Source organism: Pundamilia nyererei, unplaced genomic scaffold (genome assembly GCF_000239375.1).
Source record: "Pundamilia nyererei isolate P.nyererei 1_Seehausen unplaced genomic scaffold, PunNye1.0 scaffold00338, whole genome shotgun sequence".
NCBI lineage: Eukaryota > Metazoa > Chordata > Actinopteri > Cichliformes > Cichlidae > Pundamilia > Pundamilia nyererei.
In genome coordinates this window covers 471,867-490,700 of record NW_005187739.1, presented here as the reverse complement: position 1 = coordinate 490,700, position 18,834 = coordinate 471,867, and the positions used below count along the sequence as shown (strand labels likewise).

General features: G+C 41.2%; 2 protein-coding genes across 2 annotated transcripts in view; one reads left to right on the top strand and one right to left on the bottom strand.

The window, feature by feature from the left end:
- Window positions 1–5,831, bottom strand: part of appbp2 (amyloid beta precursor protein (cytoplasmic tail) binding protein 2) — a 16,844-nt gene extending 11,013 nt beyond the window's left edge. The window contains exons 1-2 of the mRNA XM_005752015.1: window positions 5,403–5,831; window positions 1,068–1,156 (exon numbers count right to left, since the gene is read on the bottom strand). Coding sequence (XP_005752072.1) covers window positions 1,068–1,156; window positions 5,403–5,540 — 227 coding nt within the window. The 5' untranslated portion in view covers window positions 5,541–5,831. The remainder of the gene's footprint in view (window positions 1–1,067; window positions 1,157–5,402) is intronic.
- A 3,176-nt stretch (window positions 5,832–9,007) lies between these two features.
- ppm1da (protein phosphatase, Mg2+/Mn2+ dependent, 1Da) lies at window positions 9,008–17,148 on the top strand. Its single transcript, XM_005752014.1, has 6 exons — window positions 9,008–9,698; window positions 10,599–10,827; window positions 14,553–14,677; window positions 14,928–15,109; window positions 15,262–15,486; window positions 15,574–17,148. Exons 1-6 carry the CDS (start codon window positions 9,173–9,175, stop codon window positions 15,958–15,960), a joined length of 1,674 nt encoding a protein of 557 aa, XP_005752071.1. The 5' UTR covers window positions 9,008–9,172; the 3' UTR covers window positions 15,961–17,148.
- The last annotated feature ends 1,686 nt before the right edge of the window (window positions 17,149–18,834 follow it).

The following is an 18,834-nucleotide window of genomic DNA, read 5'->3' as shown; positions in this document are numbered from 1 at the left end:
TTTTTACAAAAAACAGCTGAACATGAGAGGTTTTTGGACCAATTTTGTGTTCTCCATTCTTTAAGCACCGGTTTGAGCACCGGCACCGTTTCAAAAGTACCGATTTGGCACCGGTATCGGATAAAACCTAAACGATACCCATCCCTATTCCTCAGTCTAAAGAAGATTCACATGAAACGATGTCTACGATGATAGGTGCCAAATGTGTTTTCAAAGATCTACAAACAAGACCTTAAATTCTCTAGTTAGAAATTATATGATGGAAGCAATCACAATATTAGAGTTTTGGTTGATGGACATTGCTTCCTTCCTCTCTGTTCCAGCATCATTAGTGTTTCACACCTATCAGCCTGCCTAACACTACATTTAACAGAGTGGACAAAAGAGTTTCAAAATTCAAATGGACAAGAAAAAGAGCTAAAAACAGATTTCTCTGGTTACCTAAAAACATGTTTAACATCATTAAGGGCACACGACTAAACCTATGCTTGGTTCCAGTGCAAAAACTGGTTCCATCCACTGTTGGGAAAAAAAGAAGAAGAAAAAAAAAAGAGGATTCCAGTATGAACAAATGAAAATGCAAGTTTGGTGAATGATGAAAAAACCCGCATTCACCAAACTCCAAATACCATCTTTACTGATGACAAAGTGGCCAGAGCTCATTAAAATGACTCTTTTCTACCCTCCTAAATTTAAAGTTTAGCATCCCAGTGTACAGTGACATATACTTGTATACTTCCTCTATGTTTAGTAGCCAAAGGGTCTCCAAAGGTTAGGAATATTAATATTCCTCGTTTTACTGGATTAAGATGGAAGTTCTGCTTTTCATTTAACGTGTTGCCATGGTGAATTGTGCTATCAAAGCTCCATTGAAGGTGGCTTTCTTTCCCTACTCGCACACACTAAACTCAAGGTGAACGTACTCGGAGTTAACTGATCTCAAAGGTAATCAACTTGCAGTTTATGGTTAATCTCAGACTCTGCTGAACCTGCTCAGGACTGCAGTGGAAGTGTGAAAACTACTTTAGGAGAGTGATGGGCACAGTTTGGCCCCATTATGTTCTTACCTTTTGTCTGAAGCCCGCAGCACTTTAGCAAACACCTCCAGCTCACAGAACTCTCCCCCCAGCTGGCAGAGTCGACCCTGCTGGTAGAGCTGAGAGCACAGCACAGTGAGACACAGTGAGAAATGAGATTCAGTAACAATACAACAGATGTCATCTCTATAGGTAACAAGTCAAATTTCTTAATGTGCAGGGGAACCAGTGTCTCAGCTGCAGGTAAATGACAGTCTAACCTGTAACTACAGGAGTGAAGCTGAACATTTTTTACTCTGCTTTAAGTGATGCAACCAATGTTGTCTGCTGAACAGGAGCTTAAACAAAAAAAAAAAATTGCTGATGTCTGGCCTGTCATCAAAGTGCACTCAGCTGGAAACTGTTATACTGAGCCAGGATTATGCTTGTTTATGGACATGCACGTGGGCTGCTGTGGACCCCACCCTCCAACTCTGCTTGCAGTCTGCCTGGAATGTCCATACAGAGCATCACAATCACATCTGATAAGAAAATCAACACCACTCAGATTAAATAGACCCTCGTACACTTGTGGACACAGACAGTATAATCCATATAATCCTTGACACGAATGGCTCACCATAGTGGTGTTTGTGACGGAAAATATTAATCACAGATGTCTCTCTCCAAGGTTCTTACATGAAATCTCACCTAATGAAAACTTGTACTGCAGCCACTGCTGTACTGGGGCGTTATTTTGGTTGTGCAGCTTTAACCTTTCAGTGCTTGTAATTTAAGTCAAACGCTCTACTCACAAGTAGTCACCTAGCTGTGGAGGGCAGTGGGAACCAGAAACAGGAAAACGTGTGCAGTGTGGACAAGACAACTTCATGATATTAGGTGTGTGCGCCATTTATGTGTCACCATTTCATAGAGTGTGTAAAAACACAGTGACAATTGTCTAGAACGGTGCTTAAAATTCTAGCATGAACTCCACAGATGTTCATGTTGCCCTCAGGATGATTTGGCACACTGGTAAAAATCAGTGTCAGTGCTGGTGAATTCACCATGTGCTATGTTTCAGCAAACTGCTGAAACTGACAGGAACCTCCACAGTGCACACAGAACAGTACCACAGCACTCAGCTTTTAGATGCTAGCTTGTGTTTGATGAAAACTGACACTTTTGTTACAGCTGTACCTTCAATTTATTGTAATGACTCGTGGCAGCATTTTCACATGAATTAGTCCAAAGCAGACTTTGAGCACACTGAGCAAAACTCCAGTATATCGTATCAAAAACACATCAGCAAAATGGGTAAACCAGCACTTGTGTTATTGTGCTTTCCTAATCATGTTAGGAGGCACTGAGCACATCGAGTCCATGCCCCAGACTTCATGTCAGTGTGTTTCTCCTGGGAACTGGGGCATCTGAGCTCTAAGGAAAAACCCATTTTGGTTTATTTACAGAAAATATTTATTCATGCTTTTGCTGGATTTGCACCAGAGTCATTATATAAAAGGAGAAAATGTTAACGAAAGCGTAAGAAAGTAACAAAATTATGTGCATTTGTAGCAGAAGAAAAACTTTCAGGGAAAAACAAAGAGTTTTTACTGGGTTTCTGTCACAGTGACCACTGAAATGCACAGATGGTGCCGACCACCCAAAACTTTGTTGTACATGTACAATGACAATAAAAGCCTATCCTATCCTAAACTTAGAATTCTCTCCCCATTCAAGTCTGTATGGGTTTTAAAGTAACTGCCCAGCAGCGTTTCAGATAGCGTCTGTGTTTAATGTTGCTTCTGAAATGGCTTTGGTTTGTGCCCACTAGGACAATAAACATGTATTTTAAAATGTTAATGAATCAATACAAACACAATTGAAAATGCTCTCTTTTCCCCTTTTCCATAAGTGTGAAGACGAGCTGACTGACAGCTTAAAGGTTTAATTCTAACTGTTAGACAAGAGAAAATTTATAATAAACTTTTATACCATAACATCTTACTATTGGACCACTGACAGTGTCTAATGAAGGTTTTATGTCACCTTGACCCTTGTTTTTCAAGAAAGACTCCATCTGGAACCTGCAGCACAAAGTAAGTTTAACACACTCAGCATATCATTTCTTTATCTGAACGTTTAAGCACTTTGGTCAGCAAGACTGCAAAAGCACCGTTTTAGTTTGTTTTCCAGCTGTTGTCGTGTTGTTGGTGCGAGAAAAAAAGCTCAGAATAAATAAATAAAATGGAATTCAAACCACTGCTTGCAAATTGAATATAATAAGGTCAACAAGTACAAAGAGGAGCCTTTTTTAGAGAATAATTTAATGTTAAAATTATCTGCAACCAATGGGAAAATAAAACCTAATAATAATCAAGGAACACAGAATATGAATATTTATTCATAAAGAATATTTCTCCTTACTACTGCTCATCAGGGAAAAACAAACTGACACTACTAAAAAACTTCAGACCCTCTTACTATCCAAAGGGATCTTCCTGGAAGAGACACCATTTTCCTAAACACTGATTGGTCAGTAGGCAGTGTTTTGAATTTCCAGTGACTGCTCTATAAATCATCAGAACACACAGAAACCCACAATGCCCGATTTCTTCCCAACTTAGCCTTAAGACACGTGGAGTAAAACTAATTATTTTTCCATCTGTGTCTTAAGACACACAGAGAGGCGCACATTAACAGAAGGACTACATGAATCAAAGTTACCAAATTGCCCCAGTTCTTAGCTCCATTGGCCCCCTGTCTTAATGCACGTGAAGCTCTATTTTTTTTTTCTTTGGGGGGGGACACAGTGCAGTTTGCAGGTTAACACCTGCCAGTAAAATTAACTGCAACCACGCCAAGCTGGATGTGAAACCTCATCTCTCAGGAAAATCAAGATCGATCCAAGATAAGGGCATTTTTGCCTGTAACTATTTTTCTACAATACTTCTTACACTGACGATTTTGTTCCAATATCAGAAAAGATATGAATATGGACAGCAGCACACTAACCTGGTGTCTGCCATACTTATAAAACAAACTAGGTTCACTTTGTTTACTTGAACTAATAAAGCTGAGAGGCTTGAATACACTCAGTGCACTATGGCCTATTTAGTTAATCTAAAAATGATGCGCAGATTTCCCTCCATCGCTGCATCCAATCGATTGGCTGAAAACTGTTTTCAGTTGACTATGATTTTCTTCGGTTGTCTACAGGCCTACTGTGATGTTTACAGGAATCTGCAAATGGTTTTTGGCTATAATTGCATTCTTAAGTGTACCTAGATTTACTAATGTGCAAATAAATCTGTAAATATGCAGCTGGGGAGAGAAATGGCTGAGAAGTCTGAAATCTTTTCTTCAACAGCTGGAAATGATGATAAGTTGTTGTTATTGCAGTCACAATCAGTTCTTTGGACAGGCCTCTCAGTTTGATAGATTGGTGTTACACTACATTTTTTAGATTTACAACCTCAATCCAAATGACATGCAACTACAAACAAAATCTCCAAACACATTTGCACATATTTGTGGCTACAATATTAACCCCAAAGAGAACACTCAAAGGATTTTTACACTTCTCACGCAATTGGTTTTAACATATGGTGTTACTTTTATTATTACTAAATAGTTAGCATACCATGACTGGGTGGACTAAAGGTTTTTTTCGTCCAAGGATTAGAGTTACACATCAGGTATACATCAATAAAGGATCTAAAGATGCACCCGTAGATTAAACAAATATCAGATCCTAGTGTACATTTTATGGGCATCTGGAATTATCTGGTGGGTGAAGATCGAGTAACTGTGAAACATGCTGTATTCGCGACCTTCATGTTTTTAAAATCCTTCCTCTGTCTGTCACGCCTGACCTCGGTGTGACACTTAACCAACTACACGTATCAGAAGGAAAGAATCGCTGTCGAGGTTACAGTGGTTTAATATCGCCGTCCGTCTTTATGGAAAGCTGATGGTGATTGTTTGTAAAAGCACACGTATGTTGTAAGCGAGGAGCTTTATATGTGAGAACGGCTAACGTCACTTTAGCCAAAGTGGGTCAGACCTGGACATGACAACACTAAAAACACCACATCACGGAACCAGTTCATTTAAATGGATACTTGGGTAATTAGCGACAGTCTCGGTGCAGTTTAATAATTCGCTTCAACACACACACACACTGTCACACTAGCTTTCTGTAATGTCGAGGCTGGATAACTTGTTCGTTAGCCAAATCAGATTCCTAAGGAGGAATTTTCGATAGCTAGTCTAACGTTACCGACATTTCGCTAACGTTAGCAAGCAGTGTTAGCAGCCGACCACAGAAGCTCGCACAGGATGTTAGCTGTCACATCATTGAGTCTCCTTACTGCTAAATCCTACCTTATAATAGACGTCGAACTGTATATTTTCTGGGAGGGACCGTATGTCCCTTCTTGACCGGCTGTAGTTGTCCACCACAGCCGAGATAGCAGTGTTGTACAGCGTTTCTGGGATCCATTCGAGCTCCACCGCAGCCATGTTGTTTTCCCTCTCCAAAAAAGCCCCAGAAGCTACAGCCCTCCTCAACTCTCCTTACATTCACTACCTTACCACTATTGAAGCCCTTCTTCTGCGAGTCCTCATGCAACATTCGCTCCGTATTGACACTACGAATATTATTGTTGCAGACAAGTCAGTGTCTCGATTTAAAAAACCGCTGTTTCATTTCCATCCTTCTCTTTCATCTTCGACTACTCGTCGACCCTACAGCAGTTCCGTGCCCCCGTCCCGACGCTCACACTCACGGGCGCTGACGCAATGACGTCATTGTGCAGTCGATGCTGAACCAACAGGCTCCAAGTAAAAAGTCACACTTCACATAAAGTAAAAAGATGAATTTACCGACGATTGCCCATTTAAGCAATGTACCACCCACCCACTCGTCTTTCCGTGAAGAAGCCGCGCTCCTTATTTGGCAGATAACAAACACATATCATAACAAATGGCAACAGAAAACAAAAATCCTTTACTTGTTTAATGTTAATGTACCTGACCAGCGCTTTGATTTCGTAAACAATGTGTCAAATTTATTACAATTCCTTTATATTTAATGTGGCTAGAAAAACTCCAACGACAGCCAATCATTGCACCAAAAAGGTCGAAATGTGTTACAAAATGTGTCTAAATAGAAATAAGGAGTACTGACTGTGGGGAAATGAAAATGCACTACACTGAGGTAGGTTCGAAACTTTGTTACAACCGGTGAATGTGAGTCTAGATTTCGTTTATTGTGAAATTAAGAGAACTTTTTGAGTGAAATGTTGAACCTATATAAAATATGCAGAATATTTTACCTTTAATGAAAGGAGCATTTACATGTACCCCACTGGTGCATATGAACAAGGTAACTGAGTATGGTGAGACTAAGCCCTAAAAAGCATCTTGTAATATCACAGATGTTTCCTCAGTTGTTTGTTATTATTAATCTGTGGCTCTCTTCCACAGCTGCTTGTCATCGGCAGATGGCCGCCCCTCCCCAAGCTTGGTTCCTCGTGAGGTTTCTTCCTGTTCTAAGGGAGTTTTTCCTTCCCACCGTCACCAAAATGCTTGCTCATAAGGGGTCATATGATTGTTGGGGTTTTCTCTGTACTATTGTAGGATCTTGACCCTACAATATAAAGCACCTTGAGGCTACTGTTGTTGTGATTTGGTGCTATGTAAATACAATTTAACCAAGTGTCCCATATATATTCAACTGGGCTGAGGTCAGATGACTGCAGACGAAGGACAAGCAGTAGTGACAGACACCACTGCTTGGTCAACAAAGCTTTGAGGTGTGTTCAGTAGTGATGTGCGATACCACTGATTTCCTTTCCGATCCGATACCAAGTAAAATTCAGGGTGGTATCGGCGATACTGATCCGATACTCTGTACAAAAACTTAATGTTTCATTGCATTTCATAATACAATATATAATTGTATTATGTAATTGTAATAATAACATAACCATATTGCTTCATAATGATTAGAGGACATCAGACAACTTGTTTTTATTGCTTAATAATGCAGAATAATCATATAGAAATAAAAAAACTGACGTTGTGCGCTATTTGAGCATGTTGCCTGCCTGCAGCACTAAAGGACTCTGCGAGAGACGTCTGTCTCGCCCTAGCAGCACCTGTCCCTGTCCTCCTCTTCAGTTCGCCTCAACATAAGCTTATCATATTCTGTGATGTGATTTACTCCGAGGTGTTTGACGAGGTCAGTAGTGCTGCCACAACAACGTGTCCACACAGGACTCTGTTTGCGCTCAGCCATTGTTGTGAGTGTGCACGCCAGGGGCTGCGACACATTTATACAGCCATATGACTATGAAAGGCGTAAGAGGAAGTAGTTCCTTCCAAATTAGACGATCCGAATTGTATAGTTTCTTTCCACTGCATTCATTTTAATGGAAAAACTACAAATTTACCCCAGAGTACTAAAATATCGATATTATAATATGAGAATCGATTCTAGAACATAAATTGCTGTTATCGGAAGAATCGGTATTTCAGTATCGATCCGCACACCACTAGTGTTCAGGTTCACTGTCACCGCTTCAGTATGACTCTTTCTCCAAAATAATGCCATTCAGAGGGTGTAGGATGTCTCTAAAGAATAAAATGCTTCTTGTTTTTTGTTATAGTGGTGTCGGTTGGAAAGAAGACAAATATAGCTCCAGTTTTGTTTTTTCTTGGATATTACTCTGTCCAAAAATCATGGGCCACCTCTCACTTCTTTATATGTTTTTAGAAAAATGCTAAAGAGGTGCAGCAATCTATTAAAACATCTTAAAACATAGTTTTTAGAATTCTACCAAGATTATAAGTCAAGACAAGACAAACCTTTCTCTTTTATAAGAATGGCTTCTAAACGGCCACTCTTCTCCTGAAATCATTTCTGATGAGGCTTTAGTAACAGCAAATGAATCATCTGATGGGCCAGATGTATCTCTCATGTTCTGTGTCACGTTTTGCTGGATTCTTTTCCTTTTTCTTATGGCTTTCCATTACTGTTCTGATACTGTGAAATGCATTAGCTCACCACATATGCGACCTTGTCATTTTGGGTAGCTTTTACATATAGGTTAATTACCATTTGTGTAACTTACATAGTTGCTGCACATTTAGAGCGTGCTATAGGGCCAGTATTACTGTCAGGTCTGATATTGACTACACAGGGTTTATTTAGTGCTTATAAATGTGACAGAGTGAAGCTTATTTGCGTGCCATTTGACTTTAAATTTTATTCTATTTGGATTTGAAATCAAACACTACAGAGTCAGAGTGCTGGTACTCACAACAATTTGCATTAATCATCATGAAACTGAGCTCACGGCCCACTATTCAGACATCACTACTGATTATAATATTTGGGGAAACCTGCAGTCAGCTGACAGTTGGATGAGTGACGACACGTTTTTTCCACGCTACTTCCAGATGAAAATTATCAGCGTTTTGGAACTTTCTTATCTGGATGATTGAGCATGCATCAGTATACTAGTTGATTACAATTACTGACAGTCTGGTATAATATTTAACTTTGTTTAGAAATGTGCAATACCTGTCTGTGTTGCTGAGGATCACGGCGACAACAGCAAAGGTGTCGAGTAGGTGTCACTGTAGAGAAGTGTCTGTTTGGAAACCTCTGCTTTGACAAAGCCTCGCGTTCCCCAGCACTACAATACACTGACTTGCCTGCAGACTAGACCTGACCTGCGGTGACCAACTGGAAAATTGCATGTGTACCACCAAGAGTGACAGAATTAGGATTTCATTTGGTTTCATACGCTTTTCATACGCTTGCAGATTGGAAACGCGGTTTCTTTTTGATGACCACCTTATATTGACGTGACCACCCCATTAAAGTCAATATTTTTGCTCTTAAGTCGCGGTTTGGCTCGGAGCAAGACCTCTAGAGGGCAACAGCACTCCGGTGACAGCTGCACTTGCTTTGCCACGTCTACGTACAAGAAGAAGGGAAATTCTGACGTCAACACGCTCGAGCATGCCTACTACACTCCACATAAACAAAGGCAGGACGCGGCTCTGCGATAATTTGTACTGTCTTTCTATTCTATATACTAACAATATTAAATAAAATTGGAGCGGGCCTCAACTTTGGAGCCATGGAAAACGCATTACTGATGCGAGTGAGTGTTTTTACCGACCAAGGAGGCAGGAAATACATGGAAGATGTGACCGAGGTCATAGTAGAGCCTGAGCCGGGAGAAAATGAGCCGGCGACGGGTGACCCAGAGGAGAACATTCGGAGAGACTACACGTTCAATTCTTTGGCTGGGGACACTTATCCCGACCGGGCCGATAAAACCGTGGAGTCCCCGCAGGTTTTAAACGCATCCAGTGAACTCGTACAAACAGAAGATGAGGGTATATCGGTAGAAACGCCGTCACCAGGAGATCTAAGCACGCCGCAAGTTCAGCCGAACACCCCGACTTGTTCCCGCCGTTCCGTAGCATTCTTCGCCGTTTTTGATGGTCACGGGGGTCGCGAGGCTGCGCAGTTTGCGCGAGACTATCTTTGGGAGTTCATGAAGAAACAGCGGGGATTCTGGTCAGACTGTGACCGGGAGGTCTGCTCTGCCATACGCAAAGGGTTTGTAGCATGCCACCATGCTATGTGGAAGAAACTGCGTAAGTTTACTAAAACTATTAAGTTGTGACACGTAAAAGCTGTTACTACTTTGTGCTTCTCTGTGTTTAAGTAACGTGAACTTAACGCCAAACCTCAAAATCAGACTATATTATCTGGCCTACACCCAGCTGAGTGTTCACCGACCGTAGCTCATTGCTAGCTCTATGAAAGCCGGATTTACTAGAATGTTCCACGGGCTCAGTAGAGCCTTAAAAAGAAAGATCTCGACCAGAGAGCTAGGTAATTGCCAGATACCCCAGCAAATTCCTCGCCATTGTGCCCAGGCTCTGTTTGTTTGTTTGTTCAATTAAGATCAAGTTATAAGTAAATGTTGGAATTAGCATTGGAATTAGCGGAGCTAACGAAGTTAGCTGTAGCCGCCCGGTATTCGCCAAACAAAGCCCGTCACAGCAGACACCGAACAGTTCAGAAGTATGTTCACAATCTAATGTATAATGGAAACCCACAAAGTGTTATGGTCTCACTGGCCTCAATCTAGTGTGTCGTTACAGAGATGTAGTTATTACCCTTTTTAACGCCTCATCGATTCTATTTAGTCTGTGTATGCCTTGGACCACGGCAGTGTGTTCAGGTGTCTGGTTGGATATGTTCGGACTTGTCAGCTGTTTCCAGCTGGTCACAGATTATATGTACACACACAAAGTGCTTGTGCAGCGCATGTGTGACTTTGCTTATAAAACTACCTCCTGGACAAATAAAAACCGACCTTGAGGTCACATACATCTCTTTTAGCGTGGTAGACAAAAACAGATCAGTGCACATTGATATGTAAGAAGCCAGTATGTTCTACCTGTCTGTTCAGTGTACCTCACAGCACTGTGCAGTAATGTTTTATAAACAATAAGCTTGTGTTCATTTTCTGCCTTCTGTATTTTCAGCTGAATGGCCAAAGACACTTACAGGCCTTCCTAGTACATCAGGTACCACAGCCAGTGTAGTGGTGCTCAGAGGAAACCGCATGTATGTCGCCCATGTTGGGGACTCTGCGGTGGTTCTAGGTGTCCAGGATGACCCTTCAGTCCCATTCATCAGAGCTGTGGAAGTCACGCAGGACCATAAACCAGAACTTCCCAAAGAGAGGGAGCGTATTGAAGGTCTAGGAGGAAGGTAAGCAGGGCCCAGCTCAACATTTTGTCACCCCCACCCCCCAACTGACCCCATAGTTTTATAGATCCCTTGTAAATGTTTACTGTCCTATCTGTCCTACTGTCCTATGGGGTAAATACAAATTTTCATTACTCTATATATTGCTGTTTTATTTTATCTATAATAGTGTAACATAAGTTATTTGTAAATGTTATTAAAAGTCTAAACCTGCAAATAACTATTAATTGAGCTTTAAGAGAAATACAGTATAGAGATTGAAAATGTGACGTCATTCAGGGGTAAAACCGCAAAGGATTCTGGGAACTCGTGGCAAGAGGTACTAGTGCACGCAGGCTTTCAATTGAAATCAGTTACACAGCGATAAAAAGAAACACAAAAATGGCAAGAAGCTCTGTATTATTAACTGCAATAGCCGGTCGCATGACAGCCACGGGAAGCCGACGGGTAAAGAGATCGGTTGTTATCGGATTACGTCGTTGAAGAGAAATTGTTCGAGCCATGTTTCCGAAGTAACAAAGAGGTGACGGATGGCCTGGATTGCAGCCATTCAAAGAGCAAATACAACGTCCCAGAACACTCCAGCTCACATGTTAGTCTGCTCCAAGCATTTACACAAAGGTCAGTGTTTTGTAGCAGTTAATGCGTCATTTTTCATAACATAATTGGTGATATAGGTTACAAGCAAGTCTGGCGCTGAACAGAAATTGTGGCGCTATGCTCCTTTGTTTATTGTGCATAAACAGTGAATTGTCCTGACACAATATTGCGTTTCGCTTCTGTTATTACCATGGTACACTGACAAAAACATACTTTTCCACAGGGTAAAACAGTTTTTTTGTATCACTAATAGCCCAGTACGATTACAGCATACAATATTATTGTCACTTACCAGTCTCGACGATTTGTGAGACTGGTAAACTTACGTTTGTTCGTACGATGGTCTTTTGTTCTACACGGTGCATTTCAAGGTCCTGCACCCATCCGTCGCTAAACTGTACCTGGGCTCATTGCAGTGACCTGAAGTTACTAAACTTCATGAGTGTGTGCACTCACTCCAAGAAGCGTATAATTATAAATATGAGCGTGGTGAAAGTTGGGCAGCACACTAATGTCTTTTGTCCACTCTGTGTGCTCGTAAGGGTCTGACCCTTTCACTCCTTTGATTTTTTCCTCGTATCTTTTCTTTGACTTTTCATCAAGTCTGTCTTTGTACGGTCCGGCATTGTTCTCCTTCGTTTTGTACATTCCTTTTTTGGGGGGCAAAGAAAAGCCAAGAAGGTATTGGAACCGGAGAATGAACGTTTTGCGGTGCTGCAAATGCTTGCATTTGATGCGGTACTTGGATTGTTTTGCCACGAGTTCCCAGCATGCAATGCGCGAAAGTCACATGGTCTGCCAATCTCTATAGTACACCCCATGCCCCCCTTTAGACCCGACCCTGCATGCTGCAGATTGAAAAGGGCTGTCCACCTGCAGCAGAGTTTATCAGAAATCTGCCCAATTTAAAGATCGTTGTAAACTAAACAAAGAAGTTCATCTGCACACAGACGGCTTTCATTTGAACTTTTAATCAAACAGCATTGTTTTGAGCCACAGCTGCTTTTGAGGCCAGCTGTGGTTGCCAGAGCAGGTTATCTACCAGTCAGAAGGTTTCAGAATCAGTCTTCCTGCAGCTACTCCAGTCTGCATGTTGAAGTATCTTTGGGGAAGATACTGAACCCTGATTTGCCCCTGATGCAGCCATCAGGATGTGAGTGTGTGCACAAATGTTATAAACGGTTCTTAGCATAGAAAAAAGCGCTTATATATGAACGTATGCATGTGAGGCTAGTAAAAAGCACTCTGAGTGCTCATTTAGTACCGTATTTCCTGGACTACAAAGCGCACCTGAATATTAGCCGCACAAGCTAAAATCAGGGGAAAATCCTGTTTTGTACATACATTAGCTGCACCTGACTAAAAGCCGCAGGTGTTTCAATGTTGACTTATCATATGTAAGAGAATATGCACAAAGCGAATTGTCAGGAAAGAGATGGCTGTTTGGAGACACACCCCTTTTATTAATATTTTGAAAAACAAGTTATGGTTACATATTTGCATAACTTTTTAGGTATATGTACAAGTAGCGGTAATTACAAGTACGAAACATGTATTGTGCTTCATAAATGAGTAACAAATGTAGTACATAACAATAACCTACAGCACACCAGAAAAATAGATCCGGACTACCTTTTAGGCTCAGGTGCAGTGACACGGCTTCAACAAGAAGAAAAGTCAGTCATTCACCACCATCTTTCTCTTCTTCCTGCGCACTGAAACCACCAAAGTCCTCTCCTCCAGTGTCGGAGACGAACAGGTTCAGGATGGCTACTCTCCGCTTCTTTCCTTTGTTGTCACTTTCAAAACCAAAGAAATCCTCGTTGTCAGTGTCGGAGTCGAACACCCTCAGAAGGGCCGTGGCGGTGTCCTCCTCTCCATCATGCAGCAGTCCAGCGCTTCGAAATCCGTTGGTGATCATGGATGTTTTCACACTTTTCCACGCTGTCAGATTCCACCGGTGGAGTTGAGCATAACTTGCTTTTCGCAAGTTTATCGGCGCTCGTCATCCACGCCTCCCGCTGAACGCATAGCCCGACAGCTTATAGCCCGACAATTACGGTATATAAAAAAAAAAATACTATAAAAGTACCAGTCCATTTCCCATTTACTGTGTTTGTCGCTGTTTCTGCTTTTCTTCATATTTAAGCTTTCTGATTAGGGCCCTAACATGTTTTCATGAACAACAACAGTCTCTAAGTTAAAAAGTAAAACTGAGTTGATTAGCTCTGAAAACATTCCACTCTGAGTATCTTTACTCTGAGTTAATTGCATACGTGAACAGGGAAAGAAAGCCATCATCAACAGAGCCCCAACACAACGAATTACCATGGGAACGGGTAAATAAGAAGCAGTGTCCCGATTTTATTACCGTGCACAAAGAAATATGAACACGTGTCACTGATTACCACGACATTCATCTTAAAAAAAAACAGGACGGAAGAAAAAAATCCTTTCAGTCTTGCTCCAGTCTGTCTTCATCATAGGTTGAATAAAAGTTTGTTTTAAATATAATCTTTAATACTGTCTTTCATTGTCATTTACCTAAATAGATTTTTCAGTTAGAATCTGAAATCTTGATTTTTAAATGTGATTATTAAACTTTAATGTAACAGGGACAGAAACTGAAGATAAACTCTGAACAAACAGACAAAACAATTTACGGATCCACCCCCAAGTCCATCGCTTGTTAATTTAAAAGAAATGTTGCTACAGTTTATGCCAATTTTTAATAATTCTTCAGTAAAACTTTAATGTGCTGATAGAATGTAACAACCTTTTTTTTTTATCAAGAGAGAATTGTATTATTTCTGACATTACTAGATAAATATGCTGCTCTAAATGTTCCTGTTTTGGAGGTTGTCTCATTGCTTGCCTGACCAGATTAATATCCTTTAACTATACCTGACTGGACTTGCTATACTCAAACCCAGCCTTGAAGCCACACACTACTGGACTATTAGTGCAGGTCAAAAATGTACGTCTGTCTTTAAAAGGCTGTGTGTTTGTGATGTGTATGACTATGTTTTTGTTGGGTGTATTGAATCGATTGGCACCTGTGTGTAATTCTTGTTGCTGTAGTCTGACTCTTCTAAATGGCAGCTTCTCTCTCCTCTCTGTATGAACAGCGTGATCAAGAAGTCTGGGGTGAATCGGGTGGTGTGGAAGAGGCCAAGACTCAGCCACAATGGTCCAGTCCGTCGTAGTACTGTGATCGACCAGATACCATTCTTGGCAGTAGCTCGAGCTTTAGGTAGGAGCATTAACTTACTGTAATCCCAGTGAAGAAGCTGTGAGGATGACTAGAATAATACAAAAGAGAGTACCAGAACCATGATTTTATTTTCACTAGCAATTGGGCACAAAGTCTGCGCTCTGTAGAGCTTCTGTTCAAATAGGCTACTTCTAAGTTCAAGAAAAAAGGGTAGTGATGGTTAGACTCAGAGTCACACAGCATGTGTGGCTCGTAGTTCCTTCATTAAAGTTTTCCTTTTCTGCCACAGGCGATCTATGGAGTTACGACTTCTACAGTGGAGAGTTTGTGGTTTCTCCAGAGCCTGACACTAGTGTGGTGGTTCTTGACCCTAAAAAACATCGCTACATCATCCTGGGCAGCGATGGTCTGTGGAATATGGTTCCTCCTCAAGAGGCCATCTCCATGTGTCAGAATAATGACGAGGAAATGGTGAGTGGTTATGCTTTAGCTGCTATCAGTATAGATGGTTGCCCTGTTCCTGCATGTGTGGGTTGATGTCTCTTATAGCCCATAAGTAAAAAGTAATGTCCACCTCATATCAGCCGTGTTAGTCGGTGTACTAACAGCATTTACTGCTGCAGGCACCATGTGGGGTCTCGAGTGCCAGGCAGCTGGTCAGTCATGCTTTGCTGCGGTGGCGCCAGCGGATGTTGCGTGCAGACAATACAAGCGCCATAGTAATTGCCCTGCAAGAGCCTGGGACCTGCCAGGACACCCTGCACCATGAGGAAGTGCTGCTAGACCTAGCCAAGGTGTCTCAGTGTCCCCCCACCTCCATATCTCGCGCAGACACTCCTCTTGTTCAGGTGAGGAACAATAGATCCCTGGTTTAAGGTGTGGTATGCACATATAAGTGCTGGACTTGACTGTTATTCCATTGTCTTCTTCTACAGCGACTTCCAGAGGAGGACTCTCCCGCGGCCACATGTGAGCTCTTCTCTGCGTTGGAGCGACGAGATGGGCTATCGGGAAGCAACAGCTTTTATCACATGGATCTATCTGACCCCTTTGCTCTGACTCCGCTGTGTTCAAACGGCAGCCCCGAGCTGCCCGCCCTGTCCAGTGCAACGGACAGGACAGCTGGCAGCAGGACACCCACCAGAAAAAGAACTATTGACGTGTCATCAAGCCCATCGGGCCTGCTGGCAAAGAAAGCCCGGCGCAGGACTGCCGAAAGACCGCCACTGGTGCAACACAACGCAGAGAAGAAACAGAAAGACACCAATAATGTCTCCTCCATTCTCCAGCAGCATAAAAGTACCACAGTATGTGTGTGCTAAAACACACACACACCTGCTCCCTCCCACTGTCACCGTCATTTGCAGTGGTGCTTCTGTTCCATAAGTTTGCAGCTTCCTCCTGCATATTGTTACGACTCTAAGCAACTGTCCTACGGAGGGAAGACTCACTGCTCACCACTCAAACAGTCGACACTTATAAAAAGTTTGTTTTGGATGAATTTTGTGTCTTTGTTTTTAAATTCCTTCCTGAAATGCTGATGAAATGTGTCTTATGTCACCTCAGTTTCTAGTAACAATTGTAAGCATTAAATAATGTTGCTGGTGTAAAATCTTATGCATTTTATAGCAAGTATTGAAAAGTCAGTTGAATTGTTCATTTAGAACAAATATATATATTTTTCTACTTTCTTTTATTGTATGATGATCTTAGAGTAATATTCCTTTTAGATGTGCTTCACCTTTTCTTTCTTCTCCAACTCATCACTCTGTCAACAAAATTGTGTGCGCACTCTGTGTTAAACATATTTATGTATTATTATCAGTTTATTTAATCACTGGAGACTTACCTTGAATATAAACTGAAGGTGCTGCTACCATCACAGACCAGTAAGCTACTACATTGTGTGTGTTGCTATATAAATACATGTAATGTTTGCAAGTATCATGTTTTCTCATTTGCCATAATGCACCCCCACCCTGTGAGGTTTCTAATAGTTGTTAATTGCACAGTGCATCTTAAGGGATAGGTGCATCCCCTCGATTATGTTTTTAATGTTTGTTGTTTGGTGTCTTCACTTCCCTGAGCCTGCTTCCTACACCTGGTATAAGTTCTCAGAAAAAGCTTTTTGGCAGCCCTTTGCTTCTGTACATGTGTCTATAATAGTGAACTTCTCTCTGTGTGAACACCCTGGTGGCCCTAAAGGAAATCTTCTTCAATTGTGAGGCACTGCAAACAATGTTTACAAGTAACATTTACTGAGCTATTTCATGCTGCCAGCCTTTCACTGTGCACGAACCTTCCCCTGCAGAGAAGAAACTGTCATGCTCCCCCAGTTCATCCTGCCACTTCGTTTTATCTCATTTGCAACACAACACCACCACCTGCACCACCTGTTTCTTTAATACTCGCCTTCCTACGAGCTGTTGTCCCACCATGCTGCAGCGCAAGTTGTATAGTTACCAATGTATGCACAAGGCTCATCTGTGATTAAATACACTCTGCATGGATGGACTTTAAGAGAACTGTTTTGCACTATTATGGTGACGTTCATTGTCTCTAGGAGTGAGTTGTTTTTAACAAACAATGCAGCTAGTCTGAAATTGAGGATGTCAAATAATAAAATCGTTTTAGAATAGATCACTCACTGAGCTTAGTATAGTTAGGAAAACAGAGCCCTGTATGATTCAGATTTTTCCTGCGAGAGAATAACGACCATTACACAGGAAAGAAAAACTTCTCAGTCTTTGTTACGTGATGTGTTTCCACTGAGCTAAGTGCAATTTCTAACAGGAATTTGTAGCATTGTGGGTTATTTAAATTATACAGTGATGATTCATGTTTGACATACTCTGTAAATGCAGTCTGTTGCTTGGCTTGGAATTCCTCAATTATGATTTTTTTATATATATTTGAGAATTTTGTTCCTCTTTTTGTTTGCTTATTAATCTAAGTACTCCCCTCCCTGATTCGGATAGCTGTGCTAACACCAAGTGCATGTGTACAATGTAAATGTGAAAAACACTTATCTGGAAATGAACCTATTTAAATAAAATAAATTCTCTGAAGTAACTTAATTACAACGCTTTGAAAATATTTAGTAATTAAAAAAATCATTATGCAATCTGAACGGTTTTGCAAACAAACAAAAAAACATTTGCCATTGCATATGTCCCACTGGTTGAACGTCAGAAGAGAAAGAGGAATTCTGGAGTAAGGCTGTGTAGGTTCTCAGTCATGGTAATCTAAGGAGATTGAATAGAAAAGACTTTCTCGAGTCTTCAAGGCGTCTTCAGGAAACTCAAAGGAGTCCAGTCGCTTTTCTATTCAAGCTCCTTAAAGTTCTGGAGTGAGTTAGATGAAGTGGTAGAGAGTATCCCCAGAACATGTTCAGGATGTTCTTCAGTATGTTATTGTCGTTTTCCTTGTTTTTGACTGCACCAGAAGCAAGCTAGAGACAGTCCAAAGTCTGTGGGTGACCATGAAATCTGGAGGAGTGTGACACACTGACCAAAGAAGAATGGGTGGGATTGTTCAGGAGGCTTGTGTGAGACTTGTTGAAAAAAATAGCAAAACACTGCAGACTGTTGTCCTGCAAAAAAAGATACACAACCGCTCGTTAGCATAAGGGGGGCTAATAAGTTTGACCTTGGTTTTTTTTTTGTTTTTGTGAAATTATTTGGTTTCTGTGTGCAAAGTTAAATAATGTAAGCATCCAAAATAAAACTAAAATGTTTGGAAAAGCTGTGGTAAAAATTCTTTGCTCTGTTTAACGGACAACAAGGGAAATAACAAAGATTTAATATGTTCATAGTCAGGCTAAGAACTCTGTCCTCATCTGTTGACTAGAATATATACATAGACTCAGTTTGTCGTTTGATAAATAGTGCTGCGGGTTGTAAAATGTTTTCAACGTGACAAGGCCAAAGCCTGCTAACTTCTTAGTGATCATGACTGACTATAACTGGTAGTTTCTTTTTCCCATCATAAAAAGGATTTGTTTGACAGCACTTTGACCAACAAAGTAAAGGTAAAAGAGAAGACAGAGAAGTGTATATTTCAGAGCCCAACATCATTAGTTCAGTTGTACCTCAGTAAAACTGGATGTGTCACCAGTTTGTCAATGTTGACAAGTAGACCCAGTCTGTCACGCTCAGATGACAGGAAACTGGTTAGGATGTGCAGAAGCAACCCAG